The sequence below is a fragment of the Macrotis lagotis genome, chromosome 4 (genome assembly GCF_037893015.1).
Source record: "Macrotis lagotis isolate mMagLag1 chromosome 4, bilby.v1.9.chrom.fasta, whole genome shotgun sequence".
Lineage (NCBI taxonomy): Eukaryota > Metazoa > Chordata > Mammalia > Peramelemorphia > Peramelidae > Macrotis > Macrotis lagotis.
In genome coordinates this window covers 149,288,504-149,312,349 of record NC_133661.1, presented here as the reverse complement: position 1 = coordinate 149,312,349, position 23,846 = coordinate 149,288,504, and the positions used below count along the sequence as shown (strand labels likewise).

The following is a 23,846-nucleotide window of genomic DNA, read 5'->3' as shown; positions in this document are numbered from 1 at the left end:
CTTCCTGTCACAGAGTGCATTGCAAGGAAGAAGTGGCCATCTGTTCGATTAAAATTAAATGGATCTCCTTTTCATAATTGGTTCAGTTTTCCAAGAGTAGTGAACTTGTAATAGTTTTTCATTTTAGTTAATAAATCACATGGACAGATTACTAATCCTTTTTTAATGTTTTAAAGTCTCTTAGAATTTCAATCTTTCAAATCAGTTCTTAATAACTTGATCTAATGTTTATCTTTTAAGAACTTCTATTTTCACTACCTATAAAAATATTTCTTATGATAGATAAAACTTAAGCATTTTGTCTTTAGAATTTTCCATAAATTGTCTTTTTTGGTTGTTGATTTAAGTGATTTTAAACTTTTGAAAAATTTTTTTTAAAGAATATTGATCTTATTTTTTTTCTTCCTAAAGAGTGAATTGGATGTTCCCTTTAAAGTAAAAGCTGGACAAATAGGTAAGATTTTTCAAAGTTCAAGTGACCTTAGGTAAATACTTTTCCCTAGTTTTGTATTCCATTCTTTTAAAAATTTGGACATAATTCTGAAAGGCCCCAGGTAAATTCTAATTATTCTTTGAGAAAACAGTATATTTTTCTCTTTTGGAAATGTGAGTAGGGAAAAATCTACAAGCTGACAGAAATTTGCAATTTGAAATTTTTATTGTGTTATAACTATGCTACAGTAACCTGCCCTCTTATAATTTCAATTTTTTAGTTAAGATCAATTTTTGATCTTACATTTTCAGATGATAATACTTTTCACTTTTCATAATGAAAACATAATAGAAATTGAATCTGTAATATAAGCTGCTATAGCCTTTCTTCCTTATTTTCTATTTTTTTTTAAAAAGAGAATACTTTGTTCTGCTTTTCTCACTTCTATTTTATTATGTAGCAGAATGATGTGGAAGAATAATTTTGGTAAGTTGGCATTCTTTTTCCTTGTAAAATTTGCCTTTTGATAATTCATAAATAAGTTGAAATCTGCACTGAAGGAATCTCTCAATAGTATGTTTAACCTAAGATTCACAAAATCTTAAAGACTTAGAAGAGACCTAAGAGGTTTACTAGTCCTACTGGAACCTGAAAAAGAATCTCCTCTTTAGTGTCCAGTGGATTGTATTCCTTTTCTCTCTGTATATCCTTCAGGAGCCAAGAAGCATAATCCTTTCATAAAGATCTTTAGATACTTGAAGACCCTTATCATGTCCCTTCCTAAAATTTTATTCTCCAGATTGAAAATCCTCAGTTACTCAAACTAGTCTCTCATAGAACATGATATTCAGGAACTTTGTCATTATGGTTAACCTTTTTTGAATTCTGTTCAGCTTATCTTTCCTAAAATTAGGGATGCAGATGGTCTTAGCATGGTGGTACCATCACCTCCTTTGTTCTCAACACTAAGCCTCTCCTGTACCTCAGGATCTCATCAGTTTTTTTTTTTTTCACTGTCATTTTGCTCTGTGGACTTGTGTTACATTTCCAGGCTACTAAGATTCCAGATCTTTTTCTCTTATACTAAATAGCTATACCTCTCATTGTTTTTATAAGTATAGGTTGATTTCTTAGTTTAGAATCCTTCAAAGTGGTCCTAATTTCCTTAATTTTTTATTCTCTGCAGAACAAGAATTTTGACTGTTTAATGTATTATGTGATGAGTCCTTTTGGCTTTAAGCTTCTGCATTTTTTCTCAGAATAATGTTAAAATGGTGCAGTCAGGTGGTGTAGTGGATAGAGAGCACTGAACCTGGAATCAGGAAGACCTGAATTCAAATGTAGCCTTAGACACTTAATAATGTCCTATCTGTGCGACCTTGGGCAAGTCACTTTAACCCCATTGCATAGCAAAAACCAAAAGAAGAAAAAAGAATTATGTTAAAATGCATAAAATAAACTGATACAGTTACTGTGTGGTTTCTAATTGTGTCAGCTGGGCCTGTCAGAACCTTTTTTCCAGGAAATTGTCTGTAGCCACTTGTTTCTAGTTAGAGATCTTTCTATTTTTATTCCATGTGTGTAGTGAATCTTTGTCCTACTTGTACTCTGTTGCTTAGTGCAACTGATACTTGCCTTATTTCTTGGTGTAATTTCTATTGGTTTTGGAAATGTTCACCATGTTGAAAGCTGCATTCTCAGCAGAAAGAGAAGATCTGTTTTCTCTTAAGTGAAGATTTAGAAATGTGTTTCATTTCAGCAGTTTAAAATTTTGAGATTGAAATTATTTTTCTTTAGATAAACTTACTTTGAAGATTCCATGGAAGAATTTATATGGGGAAGCAGTTGTTGCAACATTGGAAGGATTATACCTTCTTGTTGTCCCTGGAGCTAGTAAGTTATTTTATTATTTACCTGTTGATTTATTTCAGAGTAAATTAGAAACATTCTTAGTTCTCTAGATTGGTATTTTGTAAAAATAGAAGATCATAAAAGGATCTAATTACAAATATAAGATATTTTTACATTTTATCAGGTAAAACTTTTAATTATTATAGTAATCCCCTTTAATAAAATTATTTTAAGTTTTTCTATTAATGTGAAATAAATAGGGTAAACTTAATTTTTTAAAAAAATACTATGTATATAATTGTTTTTATTTTTGAGTGCTTCTATATAGATTTCTAATTTAAGGGTATAGTTTTTTTATATTTAAGTTTCCTTCCATATTCTATTTTTTGAAATTTGTCATTAAAAATTTGCAGGCATAATAAATTTGTTTCTGTTCTAAAAGTGCTATTATCTAACTGTGCTATAAATGTGATTTTAAAATAAATGTTATATCTTTAGGTATTAAATATGATGCTGGAAAAGAAGAAAAGTACCTGCAGGAAATTAAACAGAGAGATCTATCAAGAATTGAAGATGCCTTACAAAAAGCTGCTGAGAAAGGTATTTGAAAATCTGTCACTTTTGGTAAACTAAGGTTTCTGGAAAAGGGCCATTTTTCCTCCTCCGTCTTTTGCATCAAGCAGTCCTTAGAGAATGACTTCAAAAAATTTGGTATTATAATGACTTGATTTTTTTGGGTATCTTGATTAATTGTTTTAAATTGCCTTTTCAGAACTGATTTGTATTCTTGTAAGCCTTTTTGTTTTACACAAAAGGCTATTTAGTACTTGTTTTTATAGTCACTTAAGTTCTTGAGAATCCTAAGATTAAATTTTTTGCCATAATGATATCACTCTCAGAGAAATTGGTAGTGTTGCTATTTTTTTTTTGCAAACAACTTTCCCGTTGACATTGTCCTGAGAATTATGTGCTTAGTTTTTAATCTTTCATTGCCTTTCCATGAATTCTTTCTTTCTAATCTAGAAAAATTATCGAAGTGGCAAATATTTTCCATTGCTTTGGGAAGAATAATAAAGTTGGGGTGAGGAAAAAATATTTACAGAAGGAAGGTAGTTAGGACTGGTAACAGAGTGAAAGGTTTTTTTCTTTCTATGTTTCCAGGTTCCAGTCAAGACTAAAGTGATGCTGTATGATAATTACTAAAATGTGGCATCATTTTCCTGTATTTCTGTGTTGGAAGAAGACTTCTTAATTATTTAATGCAAATGTCACATACTTTGGTCTGGAGTTGATTATCCAGAATCAAACAAAAGTGGATTTTTTGTTGGTGATTTCTTTTTCCATCTTAGGTATAATGTATATAATTAAGGAAATGGAGGAAATCTGCTGAGAGATTGAATAGCTTGTTCATTAAGGATCTATGTTCATTGTACCTACTTCATAGACTTGGCATGAGGAAGATGTTTCTTGAAAGCACTATAGAAATGTTATTTAATTATTTTTGCTGTTAGTATTTTGGTGCCAGGTGTTTTCTCTTTATAACATGAACTGATGAGGAGACACTTTGCTTTAAGGAGGACTGAACTTTAAGTCAGGAAAACCTGAGTTTATATCCTGCTTAACTGAATTGTTTGATCCTGGGACACTAAACTGTGGTTTCAGCTGCAGTTTCCTCTGCTGTAAAAGGAAGATCTTGATGGTACCTACTTCAGTTGTGAAGATCAAATGGGATGACATGTAAAGTGCTTTTATAAGTTTTAAAGTACAATAAAAATACTATTATTAGTATTAAAATATTTAAACACAGGTTTTCTTCAAATGCATGAAAAACTTAAACTTTTTCTTTTAAGTTTTTTGAAAAAAATTGAGTTTTCTCTTTCAGGTTTCTTTAGCAACTTAGATTTTTTTCTATCTGCTAAAATAACATACATTTTATTGATTGTTCTCACTTATTTCCCAATTATAATACTTTAATAAAACTTTGAAGTCTTTTTTTGGTTAAGTAGGACATTTTATAAAGTACTGTGGCTTGATGTGGTGCAAGGAGCCACAGGTATTAATGTCAGGAAGAATTTATGGCCTGGCGCTGCTACTCACTTACTACTTACGTGTTATTGATTTCTCCATCTTTGAAATAGGGGGGTTATTAACCTGGTGTTTTGCACTTAAAAAATTGATGAATATATTTCAATTTAATTAGTTTCTTTTGTAATACTGTGTATTTTATTTTATGCATTTAAAGACATTTTTCTTGGGTGAAATCTTTTGGTTTTATCAGGCTTCCAAAGGGTTCCATGATGCAAAATGTTAAAAACCTTTGCTCTGAAACATTCTCAAATTCAAACATTCTCTGAATCAGTGGATGGAAGAATAACTTGGAAAAATTTGGAATTCCATTCTTTTTTTTATGATAATAAACAAATCAGATCTATTTTTTCCAATAGTTATAGTGACTTTATACCTGAAAGTTCCTTTTTTTTTTTATTTCTTCCTCACCTTCAAAAATATATCTTATACTTTGCATAATTTGTGGAGATTGTTTTAAGAAAAAGTTCCTGACTCTAAGTATTTTCACTTGATTTCTCTTAAACAATGCTTTCATCTTGGCTTCTGTGACTTCTTTCAAATCTATCTAAAGTTCCAAATTCTGCAAGAAGCCTTTCCCACTCTTCCTTAATCTTAATGCCTTCCTTCTAGATTGTCTCCAATTTATCCTATTTATGATTTATTTATATGTAGTTGTTTGCATGTGTCTCCCCCATGAGATTTTAACTCTTTGAGAGCAGGGACTAATTTTTACCTTCTTTATATCCTCAGTCCTTAGTACAGACCTGATATATACAGGAGGTGCTTACTACTTAGTTGATATTTGAACTAGAAGGAGGAATTGGTAAATAAGTTGTTTTTAAATATGTATTCATGATACTTGTTATCAGAAAAGTGAAAATAAACTTGCCAAATTTTTACTGTAGAAACTAGTATAATCAGACTAGAGTAGGGTGTGGGACAGTGAGGGATACTTTTTATTTTATTTTTTATTGTAATTTAAAAATTTTGCTAAATATTTCCTAAATACATGTAACATTTTTTAACATTCATTTTAAAAAATGTTAAATTCCAAATTCTCTCTCCCTCCTCTCCCTTTCTCTATTATACATTGACACATTTCCATATTAGCAATTTTACAAAAGAAAACAGAAAAAAAAATCCCAAGATAAATAAAATAGAAAAAATGTATATTCAGCTTTCATTCAGAATTTATTAGTTCTCTCTCTAGAGGTAGGTAGCATTTTTTATCTTGGGTCCTTTGGGATTGTTTTGGATCATTGTCTTTATCAGAGTCTTTCACAATTGATCATCTTATAAATAGTGCTGTTACTATGCACACTGATCCCTTCTATTCATGTCAGTTTTTATGAGTTCATATAAGATTTCCCAGGTTTTTCTAAAACCTTGCTTGTCATTTCTTAGAGCACAATAGTATTCCATTACAACCATAGACCACAGCTTGTTCAGCTATTCCCCACTTAATGGAGGTTTTTAATATTGCCTTTTTTATTTTTTTTGGCAAGGCAATGGGGTTAAGTGACTTGCCAAAGCCACACAGCTAGGTAATTATCTAGGTAATTATTAAGTGTCTGAGGCTGGATTGAACTCAGGTACTCCTGACTCCAGGGCCGATGCTCTATCCACTGCACCACCTAGCCACCCCACCCCAATATTGCTTTTTAAAGTATAAATGATCATACTTTTGTTAACAGAAATTTTTGTATGTATAGAACTAAATTCATTGCCCTTCTACTGCCATACTTTCAACTTGAAATAAACTAATTTTAAAGATACAAAATAATGTTCATACCTTGGGGAAAGGGAGGAGGGAAATTAAATTTTCATATCTTGCCTAGGGCACAGGATTACTTTGTCTTGAATATACAAAAGGCTATTAATATACTTGGAAGAGCATTGGGGTGGATGCTAGGATTCTAGAATTCTCAGCTGGAATTTCCTCAATTATAACATTGTTCTTAATTGGAAAATCAATTCTACTTTGGTATCATCTGCTTTATTACATGATTTCTAAAAATACATTTTAGGATTACATGTGAATATTGTCAAATATTGTAGACAGAACTGGAAGATAGTCATATTAAATTTTGTCTTCTTACTGACCACATTCTTTTCTATATAACCATGTTTAAAACTTTGTTGATATGTAGAAATATATAGTCTTTTATGTACTCATTAACATCTTAATGATACTAACAGTTAATATGTAAATATCCCCTGAAATTAAAAAAATATTTTATCAATAAATTGGAAATCACTTTTATTCATATGGTTACAAAAAATGAGCAAAGGCATTTGAAATTTTAATCTTTCACTAGGTCTAAAATTTTGATTTAGGAATTACAGAATTTTGGAAAGAAGTGCTCAAAAGTATCACAAAAGTCCCTATAAGTTTAATATAGCTCAATACTTTTTTTGTTTATTACCACAGAGTTTGAGAATTGAAAGGGACTTTTATACCTTCCATGTCCATCCAACACCTGAAAGAAACTTCCCATATAACATATCTGACAAGCAGACATTTATTTCTGTATTAAATCCAAATATGGGAACCGATCCCCAATACCAAAGTGGTATTTCATTTTTGGATTTTTCTGATTGTTAGAAAAGTTTTTTTTGACCTAAATTTGCCTCTTTTTTACATTTTCTACTCTTGTTCTTGGTTCTACCCTCTGGAACCAAAGGATACAGTTCAACTCCTTCTTTCAAATAATTATCTTTTCAAATACTTGAAGATGGATGTCATTTCAAGTCAGGTCAACAGACATTTATTAAATACATGCCAGTCACTGTGCTAGAAATAGCCCTTTCCCATAGTGTAATGGGGGCAGGTACACCACATACAAACAAACCACTATGCAAAAGCAAGGTATATAAAGAATAAATCAGAGATGATCTCTGAGGGAAGGCCCAGCATCAGTTGGCAAAGGCTTCTTGTAAAAGGTGAGATTTTTTTTTTTTATTTAAGGCAATAGGGTTAAGTGACTTGCCCAATGTCATGCAGCTAGGCAATTATTAAGTTTCTGAGGCTGGAGAAGGTGAGGAAGCCATTAGAAATGTCAGACCTAAGGTTTTGACTGATCACTCTGATTGCTGACTGGAGGATGGATTTGAGGGGGAGAGCTGAGGTAAGGAGACCTTTATAAAGTTGTTGGAAAAACTTAGGCATAAGGTGTTGAGAGCCTGTACCAGTATGGTGTCATAAGAGAAAGAGTAATATATGAGCCATATTATGAAGGTTGAATTGACCAGAGACAGAGACAGAGACAGAGACAGAGACAGAGAGAGAGAGAGGAGGTTAATACCTAGTTTGCAAGCTTTGGTTAAACATACCTAGTTTCTTAATTGATCCCTATAAGACTTTAAATGGCCTCTTAACCTTTTACTATCTTGGTTACCCCTGAATACTCTTCACCTTATTAGTGTTCTTTAAACCATGGTACCCCAAACTGAACATGCTATTCTTGGGGAGGCATTATGAGGTTAGATTACAGTGGGATTAAGGCCTCCCTGTTCTTGGAAGAGTTTTTTTTTTTTAATTTTTATTTAAGGCAGTGGGGTTAAGCGACTTGCCCAAGGTCATACAGCTAAGTAACTGTTAAGTGTCTGAGTCTGGATTTGAATTCAGGTCATTCTGACTCCAGGGCCTGTTCTCTATTCACTGTACCACCTAGTTGCCCCGGAAGAGATTTTTTTTGACTGTCATATCACTTGATTGGTTCTATGGTCTATAGTATATTACCTCTTCCTCCTAGTTTTCTTTCATCTGCAAATTAGGTTATATTCCTTTATCTAAGCTATTGATAAAAATGTTAAATAGCATAGGGACAAGCACAAGTCACCACTTGTGACTTCTTAACATTTTCTTGATGATGAATTATGTTCTTTCAGTCAAGTTGGTTTAGAGTTCATTGTATTATTATTTAATCCATTTCTTTTCATCTTTTCTACAATAATTACAAACTTTATCAAAAGTTTGACTAAAATCTATGCAGACTTTATCCATATGGTTTAGTAAATTTGTCAAAAAAAGGAAATCATAATGAAACCCTGAGGACTTTTTGGTGTCACTATTTCTCCTTGATCAACCATATTTTAAATGATTGTTTTGAAATGGTTTTTATGGACACTGAGAGGAGAAGGGTCTCTTTTTCTTAGAAATTTAAGTGAAGGAGTAGAGAATGACTGATGCCAAAGGTCTTTGGCATATAGAATAAAGGGGTGAAGAGTTTCATGGTGGATGACATCTCAATAAGTTATGGTTTGAAATTTTCTATTTAGAGGAATGGCTGAAAATGTTGGTATGTAGGTTTAGAAAGAAAAGAGAAGTTTTGCAATTCTTTTTTTTAAACAATCTTATTTTTATTGATATATTTTTATACCATCTTTATTCTGAAAAATATCCCCCTCCTCCTCCTTGGTGCAGAGAAATGAGTATCCCTTATAAGACATATTTTAAAAGGGAAAGAAAAAAAACCATTTCATTAAAACTAGCTAAAACATCAATCAGTCTGAGAGTTTATAAAGTATCCTACACCCATAGTTTCCTACCTCTGAAAAGAAGAGAGGGAATTACATTTTCTTGTCTCTTTTCTTGGTTCAAATTTGGTTAGTATAATTTCTATAATATTATTTAAAATCTTTGTAGCTTAGTCATTTTTATTTTTTTCAAATCTTTCATTTCCAAAGTGGTGTAAATTTTAATTTCCCTTTCAAGAATTTTTTGGTTTTTTTTGGATGCTTAAATTAGCTCAATTCTTGTATGGTAGAATTGAAACTAGATCTGTGGTTATCAGTTTTTTATCTCTCACTATGCAAAGAAAAAATCAAAGGTTAAAACATATTTTGTTTAGAAATGTTTGACTAGTATTGATGAAGTTAGTAAAGCATTAGCCATAGTTGATGTGTTCTCTGGATTTTGGAAATTTCACATTATAAACAATATCTTAACTCTTAAATTGATGAAATAAAATTTATTCAGTCTTACATTTAAATAATAAAAATAGAAAGACAGGAATACTATTTCAGAAGCATTCTGAACTGAGATTTTATTGAACCAACCTGTTTACTTAGTAATAGATTAGTTCAGTATAATCTCATCTCAGTTGTCTTGTGAAATGATACTCTATTCAGTGGATTATGTTTAAAAAGTATATTATATATTGAATGAAAGGTAAATTTCCTCAACAGTCTTATAAATACCTTGCATTTTGGTTATTGCTACCATGGGGATGCAGGCGTACACTCAGGGGAGTTCATATATGGCTTGGAGAACTTTGTTTGCAAGGACGTCAAGCCTGGTGGGTATGCATGATTAATTATATTATTTTCTCTAATTACAAAATAGCATTTTTTCATGCTTGTGTTTTTGGATTAAAGCTCATTTGTTGTGGAATAGCACTTTTGGATAGTTTGGGAATATCATTCATAATGTCATGAATTTGGGAGCCTGCTCTGCTATTCCAATCTTAAGTAACTTTTGGAGTTTAAAATATTGGTTTATGGCTTTGTTGTACTTTATAAGTAGTATTACATTTTTAAGGCATTTTGATAACCACATTTCAAAATTTTGGTTTTCCATAAAAAACACATTGAGGGATGTTGATTTGCTTTGCTGTAAGTTTCACAGAAAGTAGTCCTTTATATAGTAAATTCCATGGTTAAATTACAGATCACTATATTAATGTCTAGTTTTATTTAGAAGTTTAATTAAATAACAAGGAAAAGTTTGTCTTTATATTAAAATGCTATAATTGAAACCACTGATCTAGCTGGAAATGGTTTCATTATGATATATTAAACAATTTGCACATCACTTGTCAAAACATTCAAGAAAATTGCTCTTTGTCACAAGGTTAGGAATAATATTTCTTCCTATCATATGTATTTATTTTGGGAGATTCAAGCATGAAAGATTCTCAAAGGTTGATCTAGATTGTGTAGTTACTCTTTTAATATAGACTATAGCATTAGAATCTGTAGTAATTCAATGCTTACTTAGAAAATTTGACAAGCTATGAACAATGTCTAATCTTCACCAATGTTAGATAATTTTGCCAGATTTTGCTAGGATATAAGCTGAGCCTTTGGATCTAGTTAATTCCATGATAATATTTTAATACCTCAAACAGTAACAAATACTATTTGATGAGTGTTGTTAATACATTGTCACCTGAATGGGTTAAATGTAAAAGAAAACTTCATTAATTGAGATTCCATTTATTTTTTGGTCTCTTCTTAAAAAATAAACTTTCTTGTATTTAAATTTTGGTCTGTAGTTACTACTGTTGATTATGAAATAATAGGATAATTTTGCTGAAGGTGATATTCTTGAATAATTGGTTAGGTTTAAGAAATAATTCATATTGCATGCTTGTTTCATGGTACCATAAAAAGAATAGATGAATCATTAATTTGCCAGTGATTTTAAATTTGGTATATATCCCCTTCATACATTCTGCTTATTCTTTTTTTTTTTTAATTCAGAAAGTGCAAGAATGTGAAGGAGGCAGGCTGAAACTATTATTATGGGCCAAGAGTCCATCTGTGTTACTGAACATTTTAAAATGTTTTATTCAGTAATTTAATTTTAATGAAAAATAATGCAACATATAACAAGGCAAAATGAAGGTTAATTATTTTAAATCTGATTTAAATCTTTTGTTCAGTTTTTTCTTTATATTGCTAAAATATGAACCTAAAAATCTAATAAATAAATTTGGGGCAAATATATTATTATAAAATAAGTTTTAGTTATAGTTTCTTTATGGATTCGATTTTGTGTTGTTTCTGTGCTCTGTAGATACTCCTCTTCTGAAGTTTTTAAGGAATAAGTGCTGATGAGCAGGGTAATCAATAAAAAATAGTACTGTTAGCATTGTATTTTTAGGAAGTGATGAGAAATTTAGGTTTATATTCCTGTGGCCCCTTGCATCAAACATGTACCAGCACCTTTGCCCAAAGGTTCTTTTTTTTGAATCATTAATGTATTAGGTTTCCAAAGTATTGCCAACATATTCAAATTAAAAATGAAGTTGTAAAAAGCTAGGGAAATATTTTTAAAGAGCAATACATATTTGAATATGGGAAATATTTGAATTTGCTACCCACTTTCAGGTAAACTTATTGCTAATTTATTTAGATTTAAAAAAATTTTAACCTTAGTGGTAACTGGGTTTCATAACTTATTTGTACATGAGATGGTAGAAGCTTTTTCTGAAAGAGGTAAAATGAGTTTAGAGAGGTTTGCCCTCAGGAAGAAATCTGTCTTTTCCTCTTGTTTTTCTCTTCTAATAGTCTAACTTGCATTCTATCCTTTTCTCACAAAAATGCTTCCATTGAGAAGGACGTAAACGTAAAAAGCACAAAAAGTATTTTAAGAAACATTTTAAAGGTCTTGATCGCTCAAAAGGTAGGCATATGTAGCTTTTTATCATGTCTTGTCTCAAATATCTTGCTATATGATTTATTTTTTTGAACGCATTCATTAAAATGTTATGTCAGTCTAAACATAATGTCAAATTGGGAGTTGATGGTGCTTCTTAAATGTATAACAGAGCTGAAAAAACTTTTCAGTGGTGAAAAAATTTCTCTTCAAAATGTATTGACTTACAAGATCATTGTATATCTGGTATATTGAATCCAAATATCAACTGTTTAACTTAATTTGATATTTCTCTGTTTTCTCATAGATAAGCCAAAGAAAGAAAAAAAGGATACATTTTTGGAAAAACTGGCAACTCAGGTCATAAAAAATGTACAAGTGAAAATTACAGATATTCATATTAAGTATGAAGATGATGTAAGTTCAATACAATTTGCTATATTTTTGATAATAATTTTAAAAGTCAATGAAATTGAGGTGGCTAGGTGGCGCAGTGGATAGAGCACCAGCCCTGGAGTCAGGAGTACCTGAGTTCAAATCCAACCTCAGACACTTAATCAGTTGCCTAGCTGTGTGGCCTTGGGCAAAGCACTTAACCCCAAACCTGGAGAATTGTGGTTTTTCTTCATTGCTATTCATGATATTCCTGGACTAGCTTTTAAAGGGTTAAAGTATGGGTTCCTCCTGTCTCTTACCACCTATAAATTTACCAAAAGTTGTCCTTTTATAATTTTTTTGCATAGGTAAGCTTTGACTAGCAGGTTAGATAGTGAGGGGAAATATAAATAATGGCTATGGAAAGATATATATCTCTATTATAGACATATGTCTGTTCTGTTTTGAAGTGTTTATATTTCATTTCACTTCATTTTTTTTTTTCCTGATAGATTACTGACCCAAAGCGACCTCTTTCTTTGGGAATGACGTTGGGAGAACTTAGTCTTTTGGTAATGTTGATTTTATTTCAATAGTTTTTATGATATATGTTAAGTATTATTATAAAGACAGAGAATGAGTTATTTATAGTACTTGTAGATTACTGTGAATATTTATTTTTATGGTCACTGCCCTTTTTTTGGTCAAGAGTATTCAGTGAAAAGTTGTCATGTTAATTCTGTATTTTTCTGAAAAATTGAGTTAGTTTTTATAACTAGTGCATTTAATAAAAAAAATCAAATTATCTGTTTTATCATAAAATCCATAACCTTTTATTGTATGCATATTGTCCACTATCCTAGACTCTGGGGATACAAAAACAAATGAAATAAGTTTCAAAGATTCTATAATCAATAACTAATTCTTAAAAGAAATTCTTTTTTTAGCAAAGAAGTTAATATCTTTGTGAGTAATTGGGAATTGCAGCCTAATGCTACATTCAGAATTTCCACTTTCAATTTTTGTAGTGTGATTTATTGAGATAATCAGATTATATGCCTTGAGCTAAAGACAAAAATTGGAAAGTATAAGGAAAATTCACTCAACAAATATTACCAGCTGAATTATTTTACAGGAGAATTATATTAAACTGATTGTCCTGTAAAGGAAAAGAATTTTTACCTTATTGATTATAAGTGTTCAGCAACCTCTTGTATTTAATAGAGAAATTGACATATTTAGCTGAAAGGAAAAACAGACCCATTCACTATACAAATGCTGTCAATAATACAGTAGATTTGGAAAAGAATTGAATTTGAATTGTGGAATTTAAAACAATTCCACAAATTCTACAGATACCTTTAAAATTATGGCAGTTATATACAGATGTCTAAAAAATTTGTTATATGTGCTTGTGACATGAAGATTTATAAACTGGTAATTTGTGATTCTGAAAGATGTTTGCAGAATAGTGATCATTTTTTATATTCATTTCAGAATTCAGGAATTTTATTAAGTGAACATATTAAATAAACATAATGTTTACTTGTGTTCTCTTCCTTCTCTAATACTTTCCTATTCACTCCTCAAATATTGCAGTGTTACATAGATTTTTTTAATTTGTAGTATGATTTTCTGTTATCTGTATTGCAGTTTCAAGAGGCTGACAAGGGTTATGAAAGGAACTTACTGTGATTAATTGCATTCATATTTCTTTACCTATTCTTATTTGACTTTGAGGTGCCACCAAGGAAAAGTTATGCTCTTAGACTCCAGCTGCATTGATTCTAAGAGATTTTTCTGGTTAATCTAGTAATTTATAGTCATTTATATACATAATATTTTGTTTCAACTTTTTTGTAAAATGTCATTTAAAAAGCAGTGCTATGAGTAGATATTGTAAATCTTGAATCTTTTTATTTTGTATTAGAATTGTAAAGGTCAAAGTTAGGCTTTGAATGGATTGTTACTCATTTATCATGCAAAGTCATTCTGTTATATGTTAGCTGAACCCTTTCACTTGGTCAGCAATCCTTTGCTAATCTTTTTACTGAATTTCATCACACAATGGCTGTTTGGAATCTTTTTCTTCCTTCTAATCTGTCAATCCAAAGTATCTTTGTTTCAAAACTCTTTCATTGGCTTCCATGATTCTGAATTTTCCTGATGTTTTTCCTGTCTCATTCCTCCCTGGGTAAGTGAGGATCCCTGACTTAGAATTCTGACTCTTCCACTAATTTTCCATTTAAGTTGCCTTTTCTGAAAAATTAGGAACTGAGTGCAGTAGGAACTAGATTAAGATGTAATTGGTAAATATTTAACAAAATAAACAAAATACAATAAAACATAGATAATATTAATATGTGAATTTCTAAGTTGATAGGCAGCTTGCAGGGAACCTTAGTTATGGTTTAGTAGCCCCTATATCTACTTGAGTTTGAAATACTGAACTAGATGATTTCTAATATCCTGCTTTATAGCTCTGACATTCTCTGATTGTGAAATATTCATAGGGTTTGTACAAATCTTTAGTGTTTATAGACTTCATCATAAACTCTTTTGGGGCATAAGTATATACATATAAATTTGGATTCTATGTGTTTATGACAACAAAAGTAGAGTGAGAAGAGCAAGTATTCCTACTTGGACAGTTGAGGAATTAGAAATTTTTTTTGTTTTGGTTCATTGATAAAATAAACCATGGGTGACAATTCAAAAGCAACTTAATTTTATTATTTTTCTCAGAGTACCAGAGTAATTTTATTAATTTGCTTTTAGAATTAGGATAGGAAGCATAAGATTATTTTAGTTATATTCATAGGATATATTTTAAATCTATATTATGGCCTTATATGAAGCAGAAATTGGAAAGAAAGAAATTTGGTGATAAGAAAAATAGTGATTAGAATGAGGGGATGAAAGAAGAGAAAGATACAGAAGCATTTAGGGAAGAACTATGTATATATGTATAATTCAGTTTACCTAAAAGGGTGGAAAAAAATCTCAGTATTTCTTAAAAGTGAGAGGTGCATATTAAACATTTTTTTAAAACGTTTTCTAGTGTAGGAAAAAAAAATCCTCGCAGTCTTGTGACATTTGTGTTACTTTATGTGATTGAATTTGTTAGACACATTTTTCAAAAGTTAGATTGATGTTTACTTCAAGATGAGCACCCTTCCAGCCCCTTCCCTCTTTTTCACCCTAGGTTAATCTTCCATTCTTTTTTTTTCTTCCTGGTTTCTTCTTCTTATCCTTATAAATCTATATACGAAAAGCAGATTTATTTTTTATTATTATTTTTTTTTTTAGTTTTTTGCAAGGCAGTGGGGTTAAGTGGTTTGCCCAAGGCCATACAGCTCGGTAATTATTAAGTGGATTTGAACTCAGGTACTCCTGACCCCAGGGCCGGTACTCTATCCACTGCGCCACTTAGCCGCTTCCAGATTTATTTTTTTAAACTCGTCTGTCCTTTTTTTTGAGGTGGAAACCCTTTTTTATAATATATTTGGACATATAATATTTTTAGCCATTAGTGTTTACAGATATCCAACCAAATATTCAAATAAATATTGTTTCCAATAATGTAGTTAGGGACCCATCACTGCCCTCCCAACCTGTGTAACTATATTCCCTTAGATTAAAAAATATTGCCCTAATAAATATATAAAAAATATTTTAATTTCTACTTAAAATTTAGAAGCATAGCTATTCTTGAAACAAACTTCCTCGTCTTCAGTGGAGAAAAACCAATTAATTGATTACTATATAAAGTGAATAGTGGAGTTTTTAATTTTTGTCTTTTTTGGTAAATTAATAGCTTATTGTAATTTATTTTATTAATGCTGCCAACTTTTGAGGTCATATTATATATGCTTTCATATCATCAACTGTTATTAAATCACTTCTTGGTACTGATTTTTCAGATACAATTAAATGAAGAATTTTCTCTAATAAACTTTAAAAAATATTCTTTGAATCATAAACTAGTTACAACGATCCAGAATAAGATAGAAAATTTAATTAATTTCATTTTCACTCTTATTTTTTCCTGTTGCAATAAAGTTATATTCTTCAGAGAAGAATCAGTGTCATATTTCTTTTTGTAGGTTTCTTCTTTTGAACAAAAGATATTTGTTTTATGCATTTTTTTCCTTTTCAAGTTTTGAATTTATCTTCCTTTTCATTCTTTAGACTGCTAATGAAAATTGGACTCCATGTATATTAAATGAAGCTGCAAAGATCATATACAAGGTTAGAGATGAATTTTCACATTTCCTAATATAGGAAGATTTATCCTTTAAGAGTACTTTGATTCTATAGAATGTACATTGAACTGAAAACAGGAATTATTGGTTCTAATCCTAGCCTTTTTACTCTCTTTATGCCTGAAAAAAATCAACTTCTCAGAGTTTTAATTTCTTAATAATATCTTCCTTTAATAACTCCAAATTTCTGTGGTCTTATATTTCCTTCATATGATATTTCCATGAAATTTTTCTGAATTTAAATTGAGTAGAATGTTTGTAATTTTTCTTCTATAGCTTTTTAAGAGATAATACAGTTATTAAGTTAATCTTTGTTCTTTCATAGCTCGTTCGTCTTGATAGTCTTAGTGCCTATTTGAATGTAAATTGCAGTACCTGTTACCGGCGATCCAAGGAACAAATAATGGTAATTCACCTTATGAATTTATTGTCTAGATATGTACTTGAAAATGTAAATGCATTTAAATATCTCATTGAAGCAGTGTGAGTCTTAACCCAGCCTTGTCTCTTATTTGTCTGAGTGTTTATGTTTGACAACAACACAGATAAACACATCATCAAGTTGGATTCAAAGTGATAAATTTCTTGGCCTCAGTATATTTTGTGGTCTTAACATTTAAAAGGGGCCATGAGATGATTTGGACTCTGGAGTCTAAGTATCTTAAGTATCCTTGAAATATTTAGGTAAATGTTAAAAGGAATGAATAAAAAGTATTCATTTAGAAAAATATTTAGTCATAGAATAATTTTTACTTAGAAACACTAATTAAAATTAGTAAAGAAATAGCATTAGGATTTTTCATATCACAATTTCTATTTCCCTATCTGAAAACAAAAATTGTGTCTGAGGTATCTAATCTTAGTTAGATGTCTCACTTTTTAAAAAAGGTACCAGCATTTTTCACTGCTGTTTACATAATTGAGTGAATAGTTGAAAAATATATTTTTATTGAATATGCATTTTATTTAGAACTGTTTACTTCATGAATGGCCCATTCATGGATAGAGCTAAATTTTCTTTTACAGATAAAGATTAAACTGACACAACCTTATTTCTCTCTCTCTCTCTCTCTCTCTCTCTCTCTCTCTCTCTCTCACACACACAAACACACGCACACACTCACACACACACACACACACACACACACACACACACACACTCACTCAGACATATATATTCTAAAGTTGTCCTTTCAAATCTTTGATTCTGTAGATACTAATTGTAATGACTGTGAAGTGTTATTTTTGAGAACTAAATATGTAACTCTTTAAATTTAAATTTCTATTAGTATTCTAACATGCATTTCTAAGTCTTTAGAATTATTTTAGAACAATTTCTTTATTTCTTGAAACAAAATATGAATCTATAACTTATTTTTTGCATTTTGGATTCAAAAAGGAGAATAATGTCCTAAATGAAGTTCTAAAAAGGAGCATAAAGAGTTATTATTCAGTTCTTAAATTTGGAAAAATTCTTTTCATCTCATAATTTATAATGTCTATATGATATATGTGATACATATATTACCTGCATATATACTTATTCATACATATGTAATATGATTTCAACATCTATTTCTCTTGTTTCTTTTGTTTTGATTATTTTCAAATTTTTTCCCTTTGGTTAGGATCATTTGAAAAGTGGAATTCCTTCCAGTAGTAGTAGCATTGGATCTCCAAACTATCAATATAGTAAGTAATGCTTAAAATTAATCTGTTTGGCTTTTTATTCTTCCTATATATATTTTCTAAACATACTTAATGAGGTTAGTTGAAGTGGAATGAAAAGCTGGTTTTTTTAAATAGCTTTATAAAAAATATATCAACATTTCAAAGTATTGAGTTATTTGAATTAGAGCTAATTATTGTGGAATAAATCATTAATGTTTTTCAATTAAAATCTTTTTCTAGGTATCTGCTGGATAAAACAATGTTTGCCCCTTTTTAAAATAATTTTTTCCCTGATTCTTTGAAAAAGAAGTAGAAATCACTTCTCAGTAATTACTTCAGTAAAATCCACTCACCTAAACAAAACAAATAATCCCAGTGACCACGCATGTTATTATAAATCCTAAATCTTTCTTAATATTAATAATCTGCCATACTTCTACCAAAAGGAGGGAGGTATATTCCACTATCAATTCTTTGACTTTAAGACTTAAATCCTTACTTTCTATATTGAATGCCTAATTAGTCCTTTTATGTAATGTTAGTTTTTTTCCATATAATAAATGACCCAGTTTTTTTTGATTCAGCACTTTTTTCTTGGTGCCTAATAAATATTTAGTTGAATTAACCTGAAGTAGTGCTCTGGAACTTGAGTCTTACCAGTAGTGGAGACCTAAGGCATTATCTGCTCCTACTGCTCCATATTCTTGCCCCAAATAATTTGCAATGCAGTACCTGAGTAGCATTCATATGAGTCAGGAAGACCATGACTGAGGATCAAGTAGGAGTTAAGAGGCCTCCCTCTTGAAATGAGCAATCATGAGCTCTACTTCAGTCTCAGGATTACCCAAGCACTGATTCTTTTGTGTCCTAGGGATTCCCTGAATTAGAGAGTAGGAACAAAGCAAAACTAGAAACTGAGGAACAGAATTGGGCTAGAGTCCCAAGTTTCCATCACCTAAAAGCACAAGAGAGTCACAGCCATAAGGGGACTATTTTCTTTTTGTTTTTTAAATTTTATTTAAGACAATGGGGTTAAGTGACTTGTCTCATAGCCCTTGATCACATAGCTAGGCAATTAAGTGTCTGAGACCAAATTTGAAATCAGCTCCTCCTGATTCCAGGGCCGGTATTCTATTCCCTGTGTCACTTAGCTGCCTCAGGGTACTACTTTCATAAATAACATGCTTGAGGAATGAGGGCTTCCTGTAAGTTCATCTAACTCTCTTTTAAGTCTCTCCTTTTTTGCAGGTAGACTGGTCTAGATTAGGAACAGTGATTGATATACATGGAGAAAAAAGTCAGAAGAATATGAGCAAAGGAAGCCGAATGAGGTAGAGGGCAAAAGATATCTGGAATGGAGACTCTGATAATGACACTTTATGGCTAGTAACTGTATTTCATAGAAAAAACTAGAGGAGAAGGTTATGGTAGCCAGTTCCTGACCACTATTACAGCCTATCTCCCAAAAAGCCAATCCCTTGCCTAATACCATTCTCCTATCTTTTTTCTTTCTTTCTCCCTAGAGGTTTGGAGGGTTACAAGGAGAGAGGCTCCGTTTTTAGGTAGAGAAACTGAATCCCATTTCCTGATCTAATCCTGTTTTTATTTGTTTGGAGGGGTTCAGGAATCCAATTTTCCAGATGCAGGCTTATTATGTTGAAGACTCAGGGTCAAATGCATAGGCTCAGGACCAGTAGATTGTACTCATAATTCTTCCGACTGTTTAGAATTCTCCTGGTCTTAGGGTGGACCAAGGGCTAGACTTACAACCAGCACCTATGTCACCTCCCTGATTCTCCTTCTCCCCCCTCCCCAAAGACCTAAAGTAAGGGTCAGATTACTGCTTCATAATAGAAAGGATTCTTATTCAAATGGGTTGGATTAGATAATTACTGATGACATTTCCAAGGTTTTCTGTTCTTGAAAACTAAAAAGTGTTTTGGTTAAAACAGACCCTGACAGATTCATTGTCTTTAGTACCATCTCTTTTTAGCTTTAAGAAATAATATCCAGCACCATTATATATTGAGTTATTTATCCTTTTGTTCTTCTTTTAAAATCAAATATATATATTATATGGTTTTCTCAATGTCAGGTTTGCTTTTAAAAAGGAAACCAGAGAGATGAGCCTTAAAGAGTTACTGAACTTTATTCAGATTTAACTATGGTGAATTATATTAGGAGTTTTCTACTCTGAATGAAAAATAGCAAACAATTTAAAAAATTTATTTTTTTGATTATTAAAATTTTTTTAAATTCTGTATTTTGATAACTAATGAATATCCATTCTTTAATCATACTGATAATCAGTTTAACTTTTTGTTTGACTTTTGGAATTTTGCCTATACATCTGATGGAAGATATTGTCAATATGATAAGATATTTAAAAGAATGTATTGTAACATATAGTTAATTTCTAGAAGAGTCAATAGTTAACATGTTTTTTAGCAGATCTTTTAAAATCCTGTTTTCCATCTCAAATCAATTTTTCAGAAATTTCTGTATAACTTAACATATTTTATTTATAATCCTATTTCTGAGTTTTACAAAAGATTGACTTGAATTCTGCTTTATTTATTATTTCTTCTTTGATAGAACTTACAGAATGAACAGGTAAACAGTAAATGGCAAAATGGTAGATAGCAAAAAAGCAGAAAATTGAACAAGAATTATATATACATATGATTATATATTTTCCATATGAAGCCATTCATACACTCAGTTGAATCTCTGATCCCATCAGTGTATATATTTTATCTAGTTATGAACATTGTAGACCATCTATGCTTGCTTACCTTATGTTACTTTTCTATGTTCTTCTGTAGTTTTTCCACAAATTTTCCACACAGCCTAGTGTGCTAGGACTTTGAAATCTCAGAATTGCACAATTACTTTTTCCTTTAGTCTACCACAAAATCATTAGTTTGTTATATTATGCTTAGTTTCAGGGTTATATATAAATATTGAAGGTGCATAGATACTTTTTTGAGGATAAGTATTTAATTTACCATTTTATTGCATGTTATTATTTCCAGTAGGTTACTTATAATGCAAAAATATATCTCATAACTTTATGTAAGTTTTCAGGCCAATATCTGCTTCTGCCAAACTCTATATGAATCCTCTGGCGGAAACTGAACTCAAAACACCCAAACTTGATTGCAATATAGAAGTACAGAACATTGCTATTGAATTGACCAAACCCCAGGTAAGAGGTTCTTGGGAATTATTTTTGCTCTTAATTATAGAATCTTCACTTCCTATGCCATCATCTTGAATGCAGCTTTGGACATTTTGATTATTTCATGGAAATTTTATGTTTTTTTATATTTAAAAAAATGAGAGTCAAGGATTATTATTTATTGTAATCTTTTCATTTCTTAAAAGTATTAATTTTGATGGATTATAGCAAACTACATATTTTTCCTGATTATTAATGGAAGTTTCTAGAGATTTTTTTCATGTATGTTTTAGAAGTAGGAAAATATTGAATATTGAACTTTTGATGATAGGGAGAAGCCATACAGATGGAGTTTTTTTAAGTTCTCCCTACCTAGACCATTTGTTTTAAGGATAGATTCTGAGAAATTGAGGAGGAAGGCTAAGGGACCTAATGAGGATTTGTAATTCTGTTTCTGTTCTACTAAGCTTCAATGAAACCTAGAGTTCAGAAGGAACATGCAGATTAAAAACTCTTTGTAAGTGGTCAAAAAATTAACTCCTAAATTTTTGTATATTTAGCTTGGTGGGCCCTTAGATAGCAGGTATACAATGCAATACCTAGTCCTCTACCAGCAGCTTTTTTAGTTTTTTGGAACATACCAGAGCTTGCCTTCTAATATATCTTTCAGAACCCTGTGTTTACTTACTTGACGTAAAAAGACCTTAGTAGAGGGTGATATACTTATTTGGGAAGCTGATTTTTAAATTTGGGAAATTTACCATATTTCCCTATATATAAGATGCACCTTAATTTTGCTGCCCAAAGTTTGAAAAAAATGTATTACATAAAATTATTGAATTATGTTTTTTATCATAAAATTCATAGTACAACTCAACATTATCAAAACTCCCATCCATGATCTCATCCTCATCTGTGTTTGATGACAAATCACTGTCTTAGGAGAGGCTCTGCCTGCTTTCCTGCTTGTACAGTGGTCTGTGGTTGATCACATGCACTCCCTGGGCAAGTCTGTGTGTGGACGTATACTTAGTCCATTCTATTTCATGAACCTGAAGCAACAATCACATCCTTCTTTGAAATCAGTAACTTCTTTTCTTTTATATCAGCAATTCTTCTTGCCTCCTGCTGAACCATCTTTGTGGACACAAGAATTCCAGTGGCTCTTTGCTCTTCAATCTATATCTTCAATTCCCTCTCTAAATCAGGCCATTTGGCTAACTTGCCTCTCATAGTCTTCTTCTGCTGTGGCATTTTCAGTAGGGTTTCTTCTTCCCGCAGCCAGTCTTGGATTGTTTTCTCAGTTGGAGGAGTACCAAACTGACGTTCAGCAGCACAATTTCCATTCACTTTTGCAAACTGGATCTCTTTGAATTTGGATTCAGCACTGTATGAAAAATCTTTTCTGAGCCATTTCTGGGCAGAACGTGGCAAAATGTAACCCAGTATACTGGTAACAGATGTGAAACAATGAACATAAACAAAACAAGCACGAAAAAGCAGAAATGCAAGTAAAATCTACAACCACTGTATAAGATGCACCCACTTTGTAGGCCACAAATTTTTTGAAAAATGGTGCATCTTATACATGGGGAAATATAGTATATGTTTATATATAAATGATCAAATAATTACTGTTTTGTTTTTGTTTTGGTAGTACCTCAGTATGATTGATCTTCTGGAATCAGTGGATTATATGATTAGGAATGCTCCATACAGGAAATATAGACCTTATTTACCATTACATACTAATGGTCGACAATGGTAAGTTGTAGACTTATTCTTTAATTTTTTCTTGAAAAAAAATTATTATAGTTATCAGGATGTTATGGACATTTTTTCTTTTTTTTGTAATTTTATTTAATGCAATGAGGTGAAGTGACTTGCCTAAGGTCACAAAGCTAGTAATTATTAAGTGTCTGAGGCTAGAGGTGAACTCAGGTCTTCCCGACTCTAAGGCTGATGCTCCACTGTGTCACCCAACTGCCCCATGATATGGTCATTTAAAAATGTATTGATGATCCATTTGTTGTGGGTTCTTCCTCCAGTTGTAGGTGAACTTTTTTTCCTATCTGTAGATCTCTACCTATACAGATCTTTTCATACTATGTGCCTCTTAATATGTCCTTCCATAGATCTCCCACAATAGGATCCACTCAGCTTGTTTGGGGCCTTACTCAGCTGCTTCACATGGCTTGGATACCAAGGAAACATAAATGCATACCTCTTTTAATAGATTTTTATAATAAGTTCAGGCCAGCTTTTCAACTATTCTTTTCCCATGAGAAAAACTCAGACTCTTTGTTTCTTGTATGTTCCTAATCTATATCTCTATTTGTGTCCATTTCCTACTTGAAAATGCTGTCTACTCTGTTTTTGTCTTTTGACCATTCTACTCATCCTTCAACTTCCTCATATTGCTTGTATTGCTTTCTCTTATTGCTTCAGATAAAATTTCTCCTTTTCTGCAAAATTTTGGCCCTTTATACCTCTTCTTTTCTTGTTTTATATATATATTTAAAATTAACTTTAATCCATGGTTATAAAAGCTATTTTAATCTCTTCCCTCCCTTATTCTACACTGAAAAGATTCTAGAGGAAAGGAACTACATTTTACCT

General features: G+C 31.2%; 1 protein-coding gene across 2 annotated transcripts in view; it reads left to right on the top strand.

Annotated features, from left to right (window-relative positions):
- Nucleotides 1-23,846, top strand: part of VPS13C (vacuolar protein sorting 13 homolog C) — a 206,026-nt gene that overhangs the window by 23,055 nt on the left and 159,125 nt on the right. For both annotated transcript variants that reach the window (XM_074234293.1, XM_074234294.1), the window contains exons 3-12: nucleotides 412-454; nucleotides 2,231-2,326; nucleotides 2,783-2,884; nucleotides 12,043-12,152; nucleotides 12,623-12,682; nucleotides 16,302-16,361; nucleotides 16,701-16,781; nucleotides 18,004-18,067; nucleotides 21,127-21,254; nucleotides 22,885-22,991. In XM_074234293.1, coding sequence (XP_074090394.1) covers nucleotides 412-454; nucleotides 2,231-2,326; nucleotides 2,783-2,884; nucleotides 12,043-12,152; nucleotides 12,623-12,682; nucleotides 16,302-16,361; nucleotides 16,701-16,781; nucleotides 18,004-18,067; nucleotides 21,127-21,254; nucleotides 22,885-22,991 — 851 coding nt within the window. The remainder of the gene's footprint in view (nucleotides 1-411; nucleotides 455-2,230; nucleotides 2,327-2,782; nucleotides 2,885-12,042; nucleotides 12,153-12,622; nucleotides 12,683-16,301; nucleotides 16,362-16,700; nucleotides 16,782-18,003; nucleotides 18,068-21,126; nucleotides 21,255-22,884; nucleotides 22,992-23,846) is intronic.